Genomic DNA, 17,528 nt, shown 5'->3' with positions numbered 1-17,528 from the left:
ACCAGCTGCTTTGGAGCTATTGATCTGAAAGACCGACGCGGAGACCTACTCCCCGATCAGTGCGCGTCAGCCAGGTAGGTTATGGAGATCATTTCTACTTACACATCATCGAGATTCGGCCAACCTTATCAACAGCCCAGCCATTGTAGAATTTCCCTGGCGGACCCTTGCACAGCCAGCAGGCGTTCAGCAGCAGCTGTACGGCCGCAGGTAAGTCGGTGTTCTCAACAGTTGCTTCTGGAGTAGAAACGGGAGAATGAACTCTTAATGGCGAGTGTTCCGGTGCCTTGAGCCGCGCACATCACCAGGAAGGCGACGAAGCACCTCTTTCGTAATGTAGGTCTCTTGAAGAAGTCGATCAGTGGTGCTGGATCTTTCATCTCCTCAGGCACCTGCAAATGAAGCAAGTAGTACTCTTCTTGAATCGCATCTTGGTCTGTTTTATCCACAGATTTGGTTCTGCAGGACTGGAAGGCTTTGAAAGTCTCCTCATAACGATTTTGCATGAGAACTGTCATCCAAATTCAGCAAGTATGCAATTCGCACCAAGATGTGCAACTTACGCAGTCGAGGCGAATCGGGAACGAACATGGCTCCGATGGAGAGAAGGATAGAGTTGAATGCTTGGATCGGAAGAGGCAGCCTCCACTGGGCAGCATTTACGTCCACTGGGCAGCATTTACGTCCACTGGGCAGAACATAAACCCTGTAAAGCTGGCATGGATATATCCCATACCAAAGATAGCACCATGCGTCACGACCAGAAAGCCTCGAATCTTTAGTGGAACAATTTCACTTTGGTAAAGAGGCATCAGGATCACAAGAATGTCTAGACAACGCCGTCAGCCCATGTGTGTATTATCACGAGGGCCATTCTTCTGCTATTGCAGCTGCCACTCACTCACGGCAAGTCCGGTGAGCTATCTGGCCACCACGAAAATGGCAACATGCACTATCCCAGCTTGAAGCTCGCTGCCGACTACGACCAGTAGGACTCCTACAGAATGGCTTTCTTCCTTCCCAAAGAGTCGGCTAAGTAACAGCAGATCATGCATCCAAGAACGCCTCCCACCGAGAACAGGCGATTGATCGCCCCAAGCAAAGCAGCCTCGTCGGAGGGGGTGTTGAGGCCCAGATAGTGAAGAAAGGTTGGTTGGGCCAGCGTTGTGGCAACGATCGCGGAACTAAACCATAGGTCCAGCTCCCATGAGCCACGAAGCAGACAATCTGGCCTTAAGTCAAAAATTGTCAGAGGGTGAGCTATAGACAGAGCTCGAGAGGCGAACGGGGCCTCTGATTTCCCAGGCGGCGCCGAGATTGCCTCGGGCTGCTTTCCAGCAAATCGGCGGGCTCCAGGCGATTGGCATCATTGTTGGTGTTCGGGCTGAATAGGCGACCTATGAACAATTGATGACAACAAGGTTGATAATTTCGCTTTCTCTGCATTGAATTCATGAAAGTTGACTTCTTTCACAACTAGGAACCCGACAAAGTACCACAATGGCCCAAAGTCCAGACCCTCATAGCCAATTCATCACTCATCCTACCGGACAGACGACACATATCATAGTCGATGATTTTACTGATCCATGGAAACCTTCCGAGACTATCTTGATTCAAAGTGGCTTTGCTCGGCATGCTGCATTCTGGTATCACTGGGTGCCTGCCCTCAGCCGCCGTTACCGGGTTATTCGACGGGACCTTAGAGGCCACGGTCGCTCCAGCTGTCCTGAGCCAGGATCTGGGTACGATTATTCTCTCGACACCATTCTAGAAGAGATCCTTGATACGCTGGATCAGCTGAATATCCCAAAAGTCCACTTTCTGGGTGAATCAACGGCAGGAATGATAGCGGTAGCTTTTGCAGCCAAACATCCTGACCGATTACTGAGCTTGACTACTTGCGCGACTCCGACTCATCTTCCAATGTCGGCGCAAAAAGAGTGGGCTTTGGGATATAAAGACTGGGAGACTGCTTGTCGAACCTTGGGCCCCAAAGAATATTGTAGTACCCTTTCGAAAATGCCAGGCGGAATTGGACAACCAGATCCGGAGTACGCGAAGTGGTGGCTGGAACAGATAGGATTGAACAGCGGAGAAGGACTTGCGCAGTACGCAAAATTCTTGAGTACACTCGAGATCCGACCATTCTATGAGGATATTACCAAGTCTCAATTGCCGGTGTTGATACTAGCGCCCACTCGAAGTCGGAACACAAACTTTCAGGATCAACAAAAGCAAAGAGACTTCCTGAAGGGATGCACGTTTGAGATAGTGGACGGAGCCGGGCACGAAATCTTCGTCGACAAAGCCCAACAGTGCCAGGATGCTGTGCTCAAGTTTTTGGAGAACATTCGAGCGGAGGGCCTGAGGCATTGAGGATAAATATCGCATAGGATGGCAAGAGAACAAAATAAGCATGCTTAAGTTGGACTCTTGGCCGGTAATAGCTATAAATATTCCTATGCGATCAGTCCTCCATCAATAAGGTAGACTCCACCGCTGATATAACTTGAATCGTCACTCAGTAGAAAGGCGAACAGCTTGGCGACCTCTTCTGGTTTGCCATTTCGACCCAGCGGAGCAGTTGAGAAGGCTCGGGCCCCTACCGCTTCGGTGTCAAATACACGTTGCAACATGGGAGTCTCAATTGAACCTCTGAATATTCATCTACCATCAGCTCGAAAGACACAATACTGAGGAGTACGTGGCAAACTTACGGCGCGACTGCGTTCACTCTGATGCCTGAAGGTCCAGCCTCCTTCGCTGCCGTTTTCGTCAGGCCAGCGACCCCGTGTTTGCTCACGGCGTATGCGCACATGCCAGGCCGACCGACCAGTCCCACGATGCTGGAAGCATTCACGATTGAAGACCCCGACTTCATAACCCTCAGCTGTGCTCGCACACAGTACATGAGGCCAGTCAAGTTGATGGAAAGGATGAAATCCCATTCCTCGTTTGCTTGATTCACCAGACTGCCGCTCAAACCATGCTTGCCTTCAACACCAGCGAGATTGGCGGCTCCATCGAGCTGGCCGAAATGATTGATCGTAGCTTCCACCCAGGCATCCACCTCCTTGTCTGATGCCACGTTCACCCGGGTCCCAGTAGCGTCAACGCCCGAGGACACCAATTCGTCGAGCAGCTGTTTGAGCGGTTCTTCTTGGATATCTGCCAGTGCAAGCTTGGCCCCTCGAGAAGCCGCAAGCTTTGCCAGTTGCCGCCCCATGCCTGAGGCCGCCCCGGTGATAGAGATGACCTTCCCCTCAAGCGATGCCATGTTGTTCAAAAGCACAGTCAGACGAAGGAGAGTACAGTATGGGGAGATTCTCAGCCAGTCCGTGTATTTTGAGAATGCTCGAGACTCAAATCGCCAAAGGAGGACACTGTGCACCGTATAGCCGAAGACCGAGGTTGTCTATGCATTCGCATATTGGGAAGTATATCTTCCTCCGTGCTAGAAACTGAGTCTAATCGGATCTAGTGCCGGCCAAGTTTGTGATGAGCCAAGCGGAAAGCGGATCTAGCCAACTCGGCCACTGTCCTATTGGCTCTCTGCTTGAAGGTACCCACGCACCTTTTCTCCGGCCCCGGTCCCCTGATTTCCTTGGAAGACTGTGTAGCAACCATTTAAATTCACTATCGAATAACAGACAGCTGTCCTACATGTCAAGATGCAGCAGTTGGTAGCTTTGGTAACGGGCGCCGCCAGCGGCATTGGGAAAGCGACGGCACGGAAATTGGCCAGCCGCGGCATCTCAGTGGTACTGGCAGATATGAATCAAGAGCTCGGAACAACGATAGCCAAGGAACTCAGAGACAAGTACAACGTAAAGACAATATTCCATCGCGTTGATGTGACGAAAGAACCAGAGGTCAAGGACCTGATCGCGGAGGCGGTCAAATTAAGCGGAAGGCTGGACTACGCCGCCAACTGTGCAGGCATTGCGGAGACGGTCGCCAACGAGGAAGAAAGCATCACAACTGCGTGGTTTGACAAGTATGCAATCAGTGTTGAACTTTGAAGCCCTGGATATTGAGCCTGCTGACGTTATTGCCAGAGTCCACTCAGTCAACACTCGAGGGGTATGGTTATGCCAGAAATACCAGGCGCAACAGATGCGAAGCCAGACGCCCAGAGCTATCACATATAATCCACCAACTGAGCAGACAGTTCCTCCGCAAAGAGGAGCGATCGTCAATGTCATCTCGATCTCCGGGCTGGTCTCGGTGAGTTTCCACGATCCCATCGATTGCTTTCGACGATCTGGTCATACGGCTATCATCCTTCTATTTGTTCGGGTGACACCCTTCGTCTTCGAGTGAAAATTGCTAACGTCGATGACCACCATCAGATGGGATTTGCCGCGTACACTCCCAGCAAGCACGCCGCCGTGGGCATCACCAAGACCGGAGCTAAATTCTATGGCCCGGAGGGTATCCGCGTCAACGGCATCTGCCCAGGTTGGACCATCACGCCCATGACCAACCGTAGTTATGGAGACGGGGCCGTCGCTGGAACTGCTCAGTATGATGAGTCCCCTGTCAACAAGAACATCACCTTGGGCCGTATGGCATTCGCCGAAGAGCAGGCAAATGTTATCAGCTTTCTTTTGAGTGACGAGAGTAGCTACATGAATGGTTCTTTATTGGTGGTCGACGGAGGATTCCACGATATAGTCTCGGCGTAAAAGTCCGGCTCTTGCAAGTTGAACAAATGGAGATTTTAGGCCACCAAATAACGCCATTCGTCAAAGCTTGTCTCGTGAATTTGCATCAAATACAGTAATGTATCTTCTATCAGGACTCTGATTTATGTTGCGCCGACGCGAGGCTGAACATTACGAACGTGCTCTAAGTGCATGTAGTCAAACTAGGAATTTTCTAAGCAAAGCTCCGAAGATACAAGCTGCTAATGTGAACGGCTTCAGCTAGGCAAAGTGCCGTTTCAGGATTTTTATTCCCTCTCCCTTTAATGTATGTCGTGTTACCGAATCCTCAGCTTACAGACGGCGCTGGCCAGTTTTATAGGACTGAAAGTGAAGATCCGGAGGAATTTCATCTCGCTTGGGGCTCAGAGAAGGTTATGAAGCCGACTTGATACAAGCTAAGATCCAACTGATGATCTTCTCGTCCGTCCTCCGGCGGACCTGGGGCTCAATCCACCTCGAGCCCATGGCAAAGATATGCAGCTGACCCCATTCCACGACCATCTCATGTTTCAGACCCGCCTCGCGACACAAATAGGACCAATCCCGGCCATCCTGCATCGCGAACTCTGCTCCACCCACAAGTATTAACTGTGGGCTCAGGCACTTAATCCCTTCCGCTGGCCGAAAAAGCGGGTTTACGTCAGGAGAGTCGCCGGGAAGGTCGCCCAGGAACATCTTGTACATCATCGGCACCGACTGGTTTGCCGTCACGACATAGTCCGTCGCGACCAAGGGGCAGCCGCCCTCATACTGCCTGAGTGAGCAGTCTAGCCAGGGAGAGATGAGGATTGTCCCCGAAGGCTGGGGCAACCCGAGCCGGTCGAGTTCCAGACCGAGCATTATGGACAACGCCGCTGGATTTTGTGCCCGTTAGTTTCTGAATTTGGAGCAAGTGGAGAAGAACAAAAACTCTCTCACCGCCGGCTGAGTCACCCATGAGCAGGATTTGCATAGGAGAGATGCCCTCGTCCAGGAGGTATCGATAGGCGGCCAGACACTCGTCTCGCTGCCGCGGATGTGTCGCCTCTGTGCTCAACGCTGCAGATTTTCATTCAGTCGCCGTGGCGCTCTCCAGAGATAGGGGGTCAATGAATGGGCGAGCATCACTTACTATATTCAACGGTGAGAAAGATCAAATCAAGCCCGGCCTTTGCGGCTTCTCTGACCCATCGTTCATAGTATCTCAAGTACTGCCTTGCTTCACCTCGCGCATACCCGCCTCCATGGACGTACAGCACCACAGCCTTTCGATCAGTAGCAGCAACACCACCACAAAATTCAGCCAAGTCTCTGGAGCCGGGGACCACATAGCCCGTCCAACCTTGGCCCACCTCCCTTGCTTTGCTCTTGGGGCAATTTTGGACGGGGAGTCGATGTACGATGTTGGGCAGGTAGATTGACGCCGAGGCCAGGTAAGCTCGTTGGAGTTCCGTTCTCAACGACTGATAACGTGGGAAATTGGGGACGAGAACGCGCTTCAAGAGCGAGATGATGGCCTCGGCCAAGAAAGTGTACGAGAAACAGAAGAACTTGATCGGTTGACGGACTATCAGAGAGATGAGATAGACCATTGTGAGCTTGATCGAGGGCTCGAGGTGCATCTCCAGCTAGAAGAATTTAAACACTTCAGATTCGCACCGAGGTGCAGGAAATACTAAATTACGCAATTGTTTATCTGGATAAGGAAGATTGTAGACAGCCACATCATTGCAGTCTCCACAATTGCCCAAGGTTCCCCATCGATGGTTGGTGTTCGGCGCCGACATATGCCGAGGCCGCACTTTGAGCGTGGGCACACACACATATAAGGATAGAAAGCTGCGAGGAACAGAAATCTCCTTATGTGTCATTTCGAAGTTCCAACTGACTCTGAGTGTTGAGCCAATTGCAGTCATGTAAAAGGTTGGTTCATTGAAAAGATCTGAATGACAAGAGCTTTACCTCGTGATACCTGGTGAATGCCGTAGTGCCAAGACTTTGTAGTCTAGCCTAATAAGACTAGTGCAAGACTGGGTATCCACCGCCATGTCGTGCATCTGGCAATGTCGAAGTTGTGGCCATCATACCTGGCAGTTCTGGGATTCCCGCCTTATGATTGCTCGTCCGCTTGCCAAAACCACCTTCCCCTCTTCATTCAACATCTGAAATCGGAATTCCTCGTATCCTTGCGCATCTCGTTCGCCCATTGACCAGAGCTGGGTGTACAACGTCTGGCCAGGGCGCACAGGTGCAACAAAGCGGGCTTGAAACTCCTTCATGGACGAGGATTTACTTCCAGCCACCGTGCTGAGTAGAGCGTGTGCGGCCATGTTCCACGTACAAAGTCCATGTAGAATAGATCCACCAAAACCCATTCGGCGACCAGGCCCGGGGTGTGCATGTAGCGGGTTATAATCGCCATTTAGTCTTGCGAAGGTCAGCACGGAGATATGTACAGGGGCCTATCACTAGGTTGACGTACCGGTATAGCAAAGGAGTTTCTTTGGTCGTAGTTTGGGTATGAACATAGTCAGGACCGCGATCATTGGGCATAAGAATCTTCCTGGTCTCGGGCCCTTGAAGAGCGACATCAGACTGGCCATACTCGAAGTACTGTCAGGTGCAACTCACCTTTAGATCCTCCCCATCCTCCCTGGCCGACAGCGAAGACACTTCCGTATACCGTCGCATAGATCTCATGTGATTCAATGTCAAGCAAGTCAGTCTGGGTCTCAATGACGGTTCCGGGTTTGCCTTTGTCGTAGATTCCAAGCAATGTTTGGTGGAGTTCGAACCGTCGCCCTTTACTAGTGAGGGGCAGCTGCTTAAAGATCTTTATGTGCTTCTCCCCATCCACGACCCGCTGCCTATCAAAAATGGGAATCCTAGGGATCTCGGAGAGATCTGTTGGTTTTGGAAGGGTGGTAAAGTCCACGATTTCCTGTGATGTGCCTTTGTAGGCTTGATCTTCTGTCAGTCCTTGTAGCCAGTAGCTGCCAAACAACAGGAAAGGAAATGACATACGGAGCACAACTGGGAAAGTCGGTAGAGCCTGAAAATTCGGACTTCCTTCCTGGGCGGAATGAGTTGAATGCTGGAGTGGGAGAGCAAGGCACAAACATATGTCAGATGTAATTCGTCCGCCGTGGCTCCCACGCTGATGTTGAACAGCAAGACGTCCCTTACCAACCATGAGACCTGGCGCGGGGGATACCTGTAGCTTGTGGGAGTATTCATCGTGACCCTTGTTGAGCAAATATCAAAAAGCTTGCAAGTTCGTCTTCCCGAGTCGGAGTCGAGCGGCTAAGGGATATAGAGTCTCTAACCGAGCTACGACCGAGAACGAACTTCGCCCACATTCTATTGCTAGAGAATTAATATAATTGTCAAGTAGCTAGTTACCGAGGCCCGAGAGGTTTGCAAATCCTAGGTTTGGAATGCTCCACCAAGTCCGCCGCGGTGAGAGCCTGAAACTCCCTGCTTACCAGGTGTTGCTTCTCCCCGTATATCTCTCGTAGATGTGAAAGACATTCGGCTCATCTGGATCACGCGAAATGACGTAGCCGAGCACCCCAGGTATGGTCTTAGACAGAACGACTAGAGAACGGAGGAGTTCCTTCAGTCTGTTGCCGGATTTTGGTTTCCTTCTCATCTAGATATGAGTTCGGCCCGCCATTTCTCGGATACATGACGACGGAAGCGGAAAGACCACTGCATACAGGACGAATCCGTCTTCTGGGACATCGCCAAAGCCTAAGTTCATTCTCACCCGGTAGCTGCAAGATATAACTGTTGTGGTCTGAAATGAGAGCAGTATTCTTCTGATGAGACCTGAATAGTTATTGACTTGGGAGGGGGTATGGTTCCGTTCTTCTGTTCACTAGAGCTGACGAGCACTTCGTGGGTTGAGCAACTCTTTGTTGCCACAAGTTCACTTGACCACGAGCCGGAAATGCTCTCTATACCCATCCTGACCGGTATTTCGGGCCCGTGGGTTTCGTTTCCGAAGCCTGAGAACGCTGAAATACCAGGACAATGAAGTGGCATGTGTTAGGTCATTGGAAGGACATGTCTCTACAGTCGGAAGCTTTACTGATCTGCTGATCACTAATGCGGTCTAGATCATATCTAAATAGCAGCCAACGTCACCTCCATTGACGCATTGGCGTTTGGCCCTTCTGGTAGGAGTTGGACTGGTCCTTCTGAAGATCCCAAATAATGCGATAGATCCCCGCCGTTGAATTCGATCACATCAAAGCCGTTGCCCAAGAATTGGAATGGATTTCCACTCCAATACTGCAAGTTGTAATCCTCGAACCTCGGTTTCGACAGGAGTTTGAAATAGACGAGACGTGAGCCGGGAAACATCGTCAAGCGACCGTCTTTCTGCCCGTTCTTAAACCAGCTGGGACACGGGCCGGACCAAGCCGTCCTCTTGACATAAAGATCCGAGTGCGCAGCGAAAGATTCAGAAACCTCTCGCTTTGGCGTTAATGATTTGATGTCCTCGACTTGCATCTTCTTTACCACCTCAACAATATTCTTGACTAGAAGCTCACTCATGGCGATGTATGACCCATGACCGAACGGACCATAAGGTCCGCATATTGTGAAATAGTTGGGAACTATTATCATGGTTAGCAGGTGGACGATATGGCCCCATAGGGACTTCGCGTACTATCGGGGACGGCCAAAGAAATATAAGAGATAAGCTTCTCTTTGTGCATATCTTGTACGTTCTTGCCGTGGGCGATGATCGGGAAGCGAGGAATCCATGAAGTGTCGAATCTATCAACCAGTCAGTAAGATGAGTAGCCCCAGCGAGGACTCCGCCAGATATACCCAGTTGCACAGATGATAACGTCAACTTCGTGCTCGTTGCCTTCTTCATCCAAGAATCCCTTTTCGGTGATTTTCTTGGTCTCCTGAGTGAATACCTTGACGTTGGGAAGGGTCAGGGACTCGAGGAACCCATTCCCGGGCTGTTGTATTGATAGAAGATTAGCTCCAAGATTTCCATAAAGTCCCCATAAGAGTCGGACTTACTGTTGGGCGTCGGCATCCAACACCGAAGTTTGAAGGAATCAGCTTCTGTTCAATGTCTGTTCGTCCTCTAAGTTTTTCTTTCATTTGTTGGATAGAATACTATCGCGCATGATTAGCTCGTTTTCGATGCCGCCAAAGCATATCACTTACTTTCTTCGCCTCTATTGCTTCTGGAGTACCATTCAGGATGAATTTGAACCGCTGGTTGAGTTCGTTCTCGATTTCTTTACAATATGCCTGATATTCAAGAGGGTTCTCCCTCCATCGCTTCTTCTGCTCCTCACTATCTACAAAGAGGTTAGCGCCTGGATCATAATGGCCATCACCACACTTACAGGCTATGTTGACGCCTCCAGGACCCGCGTATTTCTGTGCGAACCCCGCTGTAATCCAAGTCGGAGACCTGATCCAAGTGTACAACTTGGCCACCTTGGGAGCAATGTGAGGAATGACTTGGACACCACTGCTGCCGATGCCGATCACGGCTACCCGCTTATTTTCCAGGACAATGTTAGTGTCGTAATGTGCTGTATGGGTAAGTTGGCCCTTAAATTCGTGCAATCCTTCAATCTGTGGCCATCTCCAGTTGCTAGTTACGTGTTATTGACATCATTCAAGGGTATCGGGGTTCGTGCTCACTTCAGAAGTCCTCCGTTGTTGATAAAGATCTCTGCAGAATCAATAAACGTGTTTCCAGTAAATTTTTCCTTGACAGTGACGTCCCAGACACCCCGAGTTTCGTCCCATTCAGCTTTGATGACTTCGTGATTAAGCTGTATGTACTTCCTCAAGTTAAACTTGTCTACAACGTTGCGGAAATATTCAAGGATCTCCTCTCCAGAGGAATAGAAATGAGACCACTCCGGGTTTTTCGCCCAAGTGAACTTGACGATAGATTAGCCGAAACCACTCTGGTTTGCTAGTGGAAAACCTTACCTGATAGTTATTCGAAGGAATATCACAGGCGACACCAGGATATCTACGATGTTGGCGTAAGTAATTGCAAACAAAGGCAGAGAAGTGTGAGTTTGGCATTTACATACTTGTTCTCGTACCAGGTACCACCAATCTCGTCGTCCTTTTCGTAGATGGTAAGTCTTACGTTCTTCAGGCTTCGTGAAACATGATACGCGAGGTTGATGCCTGAAACGCCCGCTCCTAGAGACAGGATGCGGATAGGACGCTCCGTTCCGCAGAGTTGCTCTTTGATCTTGTAGCCTTGTTCGTCTTCGGTTGGCCAGCCGTATCTTTGAGGAAGTGCTCCAAAATCAGGAACACCAAGCGCCGACGCGAACTCAGTGTCGGGTTCAATGCGAGCAGGAGCCATTGTGGAGCGGGATAGAGAAAGAGAACACTTTGAAAGGTGATGTGAATTGGAATAATGCCGGCCGTGAGGATGTATAAGATCGCAAACAATCGTGTTTGACATATGATCAAACCCTTTGTGGAGGCCAAACACTTATCGACATTCGGAGGCAGGCTAGAGGACCGACTGTAGGCCAGTACTTGCCACACACTCACAGCTAGCTAAGTTCGGCTGCAGGTCAAGAAGCGGGTTTTCCAGCCGGTGGTCTGATGGGAAACACGGAACTGCATGTCCGGACAGGCCTTTCGGACATGATGCTCGGTCATTCTGCGTCTGGTGGGGAACTATTTGGACACTTCGGCCTGGCGATAGGAAGTCACACAACCACCCAAAGTCTCCCGAGCCAGAACTTCACGTTGTATAGCCCGAACCAAGCCTTCGGCCCCAAAACATGGATGGGGATCCCCATAGGCGCAGAATTTCGCAGGACCCTCCTCCACGAGACCAAATCCAGGTCCTCGCCCTTCAACTTTGGGTTTGTCTGGAATCGATGGAGTGACCTGTTAGCCCGTCCTGCCAGAAAAGGGATGAATGGCTCAATAATTCTCCATGGCCATAGTTATGTCTTACTGAACTCAAGGTAGATTTGGCATTTAGTCTCACCATTCTGCATTTGCCGAAGTGGGATGTACAGAACAGACAAAGACTGGAGATCATAGTCAGCAACGGTGTCGAGACATTTGGCACACACCAGTAGTGGATTTGTATATTTGAGAAACGTTCCCCCACGACCAAGGGCACAAAGAACGCGACAACAGAGCGAGCACAGCGGGGTGCGCAGTACTCAAGAGTTATCATTAAGCTCCACGTATCCTCTCTCATTGGCATTACCTGCCTAGAAGAGAACTAGAAATAGGCACAGCGCAAGCATTCTAAGCCCAAGTGGTGGAATTTTAGGATTCCGATCCAGTAGAAGATGAAACCGGTGACCACTGACCAGTCTAACTTTCAAATGAGGCCTCTTTTACACCCAGGCCTAACACGGCCCCCAGTTCGACCTACTGATCATGTGGATTGACTTGGATGCGATGCGAGGTGTTGATCATAGTGTATTCCTGGATGTCGGCCTTGGATCCGTCAGAGTAATCATCTACGTCCATGTCGTAGTAACCAAAGGGCGCCTCGGTGCGAGGCACAATAGTGAAACAGCGGCCTAGATGAGAAGTCAGGGACACGTTTGATAGACCTTTCGGTCTCTGTAAACGCACCATTGATGGAGGGCTCGCACGCGATCTTGAGCATGGCTCCTGCGGCGTCTGCTGCATCCGCGAATTGGATGCCTTTCGTCCTGACATGGTCGAGTACAGCGCTGCTCATGAGGCCCGTAGCCACATACCTGGCAAACAAAGAGTTAGAACCATGACTTCAGTAAGAGCCCGAGGCAGGCATCGTGACATCTAACCATGGGGCCAACGCGTTCGAACGAATTCCGTCCACGACCGTTGTTCTTCGAACGCATCTCATCAAAGCGCGAGCGGCAAACTTGGATGCCATATAGACTGCTCCGCCTGGCACATCACCGTAGCCTGCAAGACTCGACATAATTATAAAGCACCGGTCACGTCCAGGGCCTTCTTCGTTCCTGAGGAAGTAATACCGGGCTAGTTTAAGGGTATAGATTGCACCGTTGACATTGACGTCTAACACTTTGAGTGTCGGCTTTTTGGGCTCCTCATCAGGTTCTAATGAAAACATCAGTTCGTGGCGTGAATGCCCGAAGTTGGGTCAAGAATACCTTCTCCATAAAATATAGGATCTGGGCCGGTGATTCCAGCATTGGCGATAACCACATCTATACTCTTGCTGGGTGAAATTTCCTTTGCCGCCCGGAACATGGCATATTGATCGTCCCAGCTGGTCACGTCACAATGGCAAAATTTAACGTTTCTTCAGCAAGAATCAGTGCGGTCTGGATCATGAAATTAGGATTTCACTCGTCTTACGGCGCGAGATCGGCTTCGATCTTTTTGCCTGCCTCATCTGACAGATCCCCAAAGGTAACGAACGCTCTGACAAGAGTAAGCCCATCAATTCTCTCGGAATAGAGGAGAGCATCTGAAGGTGTCGTCGCTTACCCTGCTTTGACAAAGGCGTACACGGCTTGCTCGCCCATGCCACCAGCACCTGTTCGCTGTTTTAGTAGAGACACATTAAGGAGCGAGCAACTCCATCATACCTCCCGTAATCACGACACTCTTGCCTTTGATGGAACTAGTGTCGACAGGGGTAGAGCAGTCAACCACACCCTTTCTGTAAGCCTGGTATGGCATCTTTTTGCCTAGTGACCCCATCGTTATGAGCAGTGGAATGAAGTGACTAAGACGGTTTTTCACTACTCTCGACTCACATGGAAGGTCATTTTATACAGAGAGATGCTGTAGCGTCGGGAGCTGGGCCGCTTCGGCGGTTCAAGGCCCCTCCCCTCCCTCCCCCTCCGCGGGGGGGGGACCGCCGACGAAGCTTGGGATTGTTCGAGCTCGGCTACTTAGTGAGGCCGGTGAGTATGCACTGCCAACTTATCGCGCTTACTGAATGTCCGTTGCACGGGGTTCTAAGCATCTTGAATATCTATGGAAAGAGTCTGAGTTTCACCGTTGAGATAGCCGAGTATTGAATCTTCTGAAGCAATGTCAACGCGAGTTTAGCAGTCGTTAGTGGACCAAGGTAGCCACAGCTTGAAGGCTAGAACTACCTGGAGTGCTAGGCCTAGCTATTCGGCCCCGACGAATTGAAAACCATGTCCTTAGGTCCATTGACACTTCCAGAGTAATACTATTTATTATGGATGACTGTCTCTCAGTGTTCCAAGGGGGTGTGTGCAGTTAAATTAATGAATAATCGGCCGTCTCTTGAGCAGGATAGGATTACTGCGTGCTCGACCACTGTTCGTCCAACGCACCAAAATCATCACCGAAGAGGTCCTGAAGCCAGTCTTCGGCGTATCTACCCATCATATTGCCGAGTGTGTCGTCAATGTCCACAAAATCGATGAAAGATGGTGAAGTCGCCGGACTGGGGAGCGCGTCTGGACGCTCTCTCGGACTATTATTGTTGTTAGGCTCAGCCGCGGCATCTCCGACTTTGCCACTTGCAAGGTTGCCGTTGTTCCTCCCGCCAAGGTTGAATGGATTAGAAGAATGAAGGTCGAATACCGGCTGCGGCGGGACTATAAGAGAGAGACCTGTACGCGATACTATCACCTCAAACAGTCGCTGAGCCCATTTGATAGAACTCCAATAATCAGATAAACCACGGAGGTACTTTTGCGCTTGGTGAATGCGGATGCGTGCAGACAGACGATCCTCTTCGCTGGCCGATTGATGGAGCGCTGTCTCGATATGGAGAGCGAGGAGAGTGGAGGTGCAGTTCATCCTGGTTAAATGAGTCAGCTAAGGCGTCTACTCTCGGGATGAGAAAGAAAGCGCTCACATATACAAGGGGCAGTACCGAGCAAGGTTGTGGAGCATAATTCTGTCTAGAATTGAGTCCAGCTCGAACATCGCCGTTCGAAGCCGGCGCGCTGAACGATCAGCCAGAGGGGCATCTCCGGATGCACGGAAGCTATCCCGTAGAACCCGGTAAATGATGCACTCCAACAGGTAGCACCTCGCCATGAGGACCAAGGGCCAAATGTTAGTCTGGCACCAGTCGTAGACACCTTCAGTCCGCATCTCAGCAGGGAGTTGCATCCGCCATGTGGCGAGAGAAGCCTCCAGCTCAGACCACCCTTTCGTCAATGCTGTCTCTGAGAAACGCGATGTTTGTACGTAGTGTGCACCTGTGATGCGGTTAACCAACTAGGAGCGTCATTCAAGCTAAGATCGGAAAACACCAACTGATACGCGACAGCTTACAGCTCTCAATAAGGAAAAGCTTTTGCAATCGTGATATTGGGCGCAAGACATCTGCAACGTCTTCGGTAATGTTCTCTTCTGGCCAATCAGACAGTTCCAACTCCGAGGTATCAAAGTCGCTGTCGTGTATCCGCCGTGCGTTGTCGAGACCGCTGGAGACCAGTAGGGCGTCTCGGTTGTAAATAACCCACCACAGGCGACGGAAGAGTGTCCTCGTGCCTGTGTCTAAATCTTTTGCTACATTGTCCTGATGGAGGCCCATTTGAGTCGCGATACGCACGGCATTGGAAAGCCAGTAGCGGTAATCTTTGTCGATGGCGAAGGTGAAGTTTAGGAGACTCAGAACGAGGGATCCCTGTAACAATCGCAATTGTTGGCATTCAGCCTTGAGGTCGCAAAGTAAACTCGCTCGCAAGAAAAAGGTCCTTTGGGCCGTGACGTGATCTGAAAACCCGGCTTCCCGGATGAGTTGTGACGAGGCATAGGATGCCACGCAGGCCAATATGGCTTGCAATAGAAACGCTGAGTAGCTGCCATTCTTGTACTGCTGCACGAACTCCACGCGATCCAAGATCGGTGCATACGGATACACACAGTCAAAATAAAGACGTAAGAACCGGTCACTGCTCTGTCAGGTCATATAGGGTGGCAAAAGAGAGAACAGGAGGACCTACCAGACGTGTCGTGGTGGAAAGTCAAAGGCTCGCTTTTTCTTTAAGTACTCCCTGTCTACTTTGTCCATTCGCGTCAAATCGGGTCGAAGGGACGAACAGACGTTCGGCATCGAGGGGAGGGTATCGCTCAAGACTATTCGAACGAATCTCTTCGGGCGCAACCTTCCTAGGACCTCGCTCAAGATCGTCATTTGATTGGTCCCACCGTGATATTCCATGACTTCACGGCCCTGGCCGAGGTGTTCTCGTCGCGTCGGCGAGGTAACTTCCTCGTCCCACCGGGTCATCTCACGACAGATCTGAAGCTGGGAGTCATCCTCCTGGATTGGGTGGGAGGCGGCTGACGGTATGCTCTGGCCATCTCCTTCGCCAGATAGTGGCTGATAGATGTTCTCCGGCGGTGACGCGGCTTCTGCTCGCGGTGACGGATTCACAGAGCAAACAAGTAGCTCTGGGTCAAAGTCTGCTTGCAGCGGCTGTTGCTGTGCTTGTTGCTGTGCTTGTTGCTGCCCATCATCGGTGAGCGATTGGAAAGGCGGCCGCAAAGCTGAACTCTGTCACAAATGAGGGTTGTCAACCAGAAGAGCAAGGGGTGTTACACGTGACACTTACCTGAAGCGGTGCTTGGACAGAAGCGAGGTCAAAGGTGGAGGACTGAGAGCGGCCGAGTGAACTGGGCTGGCATAATGGCTGCAAGGCGCGAGGTTGGTGGCCTGGACCAGCCGAAATGTCGGCTCTCTTTCGTTTGCCCCTGGGCACAGTAGCGAATTAGCAAGGTTGCCGGCGCGGTGAACAGAGGCACGGATCTCACCCCCCCGTCTTGTCCGAGGCGACTACTAGCACACACAATGATGCCCGGTCTGCCGCAGTACACCTTGTGCAAGGCAGACCGACGTCGGTCGCGTCACAGCGGACCTTTCGGTCGTGACAAGGTATGCAAGCCCTAATTTTCTTGCCGGTGCGCTGTTGAATAAGCTCAGCAGGGCCGTTTGCCTGGACGCCGGCAGGGAGCTGAAGAGAGGTCACGGGCATCATCACCAGACACCAGACGCGCACCTGACAGAAAGAAAGACGGCCATGTAGGTGAAAGAGAGAGGACTGAGTCCGGCGGAGAAGAATTTGGTGACCGAGCAGGTTGAGCTGCTTTGTAGTGCGAAAAAGTCCGAATCAGGGGTGGAGAAGAGCCCCGGATTCTGACCGCCCAGTGTGGGGTAGAGAGTGGAAGGGATTGAACTGAGGGTGAATCGTCAAGGGAGCTTGGGGGAGTTACGAGGCACACTGGGCATCCACAAGAGGGCGAGTAATTTGTTGAGGAGTTTGCCACCTGCCGCTGGGCACGCCTCTCCCCACAATCTCCCCAGGCTAAACAGGGCTAACTTCGAAGTCAATTGAAGGTTTACGATGAACAAAGAGAAGCGAGCGAGCCCAAGTGGAGACAGTGTTCGGCCACCGTACTGTACAAGGTAGGCCTTAGAAGCCCGTATGGAGCGGGGTCCAAACCCCTTCGGTCACGACGAAGAAGTCCCGGTGGCTACTTAGCACTCCACCTATTGGCTACTCGGCGCCGAAGAGAGCCACTAAAGGATATGCTTCGTGCTAGGATGTCTTTTTAGCCGGCCGACCGCCCGCAGTTGGACTTCCTGGTAAGGATGGTAAAGCAGTTTGGAGGGCCGGACGGAACTAGCCCATGGCTTGCCCAAGGTCATGCGCCAAAGTATAGTATAGCGTCATGACCTCCACCGAGTACTTCGGCATCTATTGGCGGCCTATAGTACTGACGAGGCCTTGACAGCGGTTCGATCATGCCAATCAGAAGCCAATTGGGCTAATGCAAGGAACGCCTGAGGTGGTACCTGGGACTCTCTGCTGGCGACCTGGCTTATCGTCTTGTTGTAGG

General features: G+C 51.2%; 9 protein-coding genes across 9 annotated transcripts; 2 read left to right on the top strand and 7 right to left on the bottom strand.

The window, feature by feature from the left end:
• Window positions 1–224: 224 nt before the first annotated feature.
• On the bottom strand, window positions 225–591 carry Z519_12294 (uncharacterized protein; the record flags this gene model as incomplete). Its single annotated transcript, XM_016770000.1, has 2 exons — window positions 225–511; window positions 564–591. 2 exons carry the CDS (start codon window positions 589–591, stop codon window positions 225–227), a joined length of 315 nt encoding a protein of 104 aa, XP_016613852.1.
• Window positions 592–1,500: 909 nt separating this feature from the next.
• Z519_12293 (uncharacterized protein) lies at window positions 1,501–2,379 on the top strand (the record flags this gene model as incomplete). Its single annotated transcript, XM_016769999.1, has 1 exon — window positions 1,501–2,379. One exon carries the CDS (start codon window positions 1,501–1,503, stop codon window positions 2,377–2,379), a length of 879 nt encoding a protein of 292 aa, XP_016613851.1.
• Window positions 2,380–2,462: 83 nt separating this feature from the next.
• On the bottom strand, window positions 2,463–3,280 carry Z519_12292 (uncharacterized protein; the record flags this gene model as incomplete). The annotated part of the gene is made up of 2 exons (XM_016769998.1): window positions 2,463–2,658; window positions 2,721–3,280. The coding sequence occupies 2 exons, from the start codon at window positions 3,278–3,280 to the stop codon at window positions 2,463–2,465; spliced, it is 756 nt and encodes a 251-aa protein (XP_016613850.1).
• Window positions 3,281–3,674: 394 nt separating this feature from the next.
• On the top strand, window positions 3,675–4,691 carry Z519_12291 (uncharacterized protein; the record flags this gene model as incomplete). The annotated part of the gene is made up of 3 exons (XM_016769997.1): window positions 3,675–4,000; window positions 4,062–4,230; window positions 4,356–4,691. 3 exons carry the CDS (start codon window positions 3,675–3,677, stop codon window positions 4,689–4,691), a joined length of 831 nt encoding a protein of 276 aa, XP_016613849.1.
• A 393-nt stretch (window positions 4,692–5,084) lies between these two features.
• On the bottom strand, window positions 5,085–6,283 carry Z519_12290 (uncharacterized protein; the record flags this gene model as incomplete). The annotated part of the gene is made up of 3 exons (XM_016769996.1): window positions 5,085–5,566; window positions 5,631–5,750; window positions 5,824–6,283. The coding sequence occupies 3 exons, from the start codon at window positions 6,281–6,283 to the stop codon at window positions 5,085–5,087; spliced, it is 1,062 nt and encodes a 353-aa protein (XP_016613848.1).
• A 489-nt stretch (window positions 6,284–6,772) lies between these two features.
• On the bottom strand, window positions 6,773–7,928 carry Z519_12289 (uncharacterized protein; the record flags this gene model as incomplete). Its single annotated transcript, XM_016769995.1, has 5 exons — window positions 6,773–7,118; window positions 7,174–7,267; window positions 7,323–7,652; window positions 7,716–7,764; window positions 7,812–7,928. The coding sequence occupies 5 exons, from the start codon at window positions 7,926–7,928 to the stop codon at window positions 6,773–6,775; spliced, it is 936 nt and encodes a 311-aa protein (XP_016613847.1).
• Window positions 7,929–8,819: 891 nt separating this feature from the next.
• On the bottom strand, window positions 8,820–11,064 carry Z519_12288 (uncharacterized protein; the record flags this gene model as incomplete). The annotated part of the gene is made up of 9 exons (XM_016769994.1): window positions 8,820–9,316; window positions 9,370–9,479; window positions 9,534–9,673; window positions 9,738–9,836; window positions 9,888–10,024; window positions 10,073–10,326; window positions 10,377–10,621; window positions 10,674–10,716; window positions 10,781–11,064. The coding sequence occupies 9 exons, from the start codon at window positions 11,062–11,064 to the stop codon at window positions 8,820–8,822; spliced, it is 1,809 nt and encodes a 602-aa protein (XP_016613846.1).
• Window positions 11,065–12,101: 1,037 nt separating this feature from the next.
• Z519_12287 (uncharacterized protein) lies at window positions 12,102–13,373 on the bottom strand (the record flags this gene model as incomplete). Its single annotated transcript, XM_016769993.1, has 7 exons — window positions 12,102–12,256; window positions 12,312–12,439; window positions 12,506–12,785; window positions 12,839–12,990; window positions 13,047–13,112; window positions 13,179–13,227; window positions 13,280–13,373. The coding sequence occupies 7 exons, from the start codon at window positions 13,371–13,373 to the stop codon at window positions 12,102–12,104; spliced, it is 924 nt and encodes a 307-aa protein (XP_016613845.1).
• A 594-nt stretch (window positions 13,374–13,967) lies between these two features.
• Window positions 13,968–15,918, bottom strand: Z519_12286 (uncharacterized protein; the record flags this gene model as incomplete). The annotated part of the gene is made up of 4 exons (XM_016769992.1): window positions 13,968–14,475; window positions 14,533–14,881; window positions 14,940–15,580; window positions 15,632–15,918. 4 exons carry the CDS (start codon window positions 15,916–15,918, stop codon window positions 13,968–13,970), a joined length of 1,785 nt encoding a protein of 594 aa, XP_016613844.1.
• Between the last annotated feature and the right edge of the window lie 1,610 nt (window positions 15,919–17,528).

Source organism: Cladophialophora bantiana (genome assembly GCF_000835475.1).
Source record: "Cladophialophora bantiana CBS 173.52 unplaced genomic scaffold supercont1.27, whole genome shotgun sequence".
Lineage (NCBI taxonomy): Eukaryota > Fungi > Ascomycota > Eurotiomycetes > Chaetothyriales > Herpotrichiellaceae > Cladophialophora > Cladophialophora bantiana.
The sequence above is the reverse complement of the archived record's forward strand: the minus strand, read 5'-3'. Positions and strand labels throughout refer to the sequence as shown.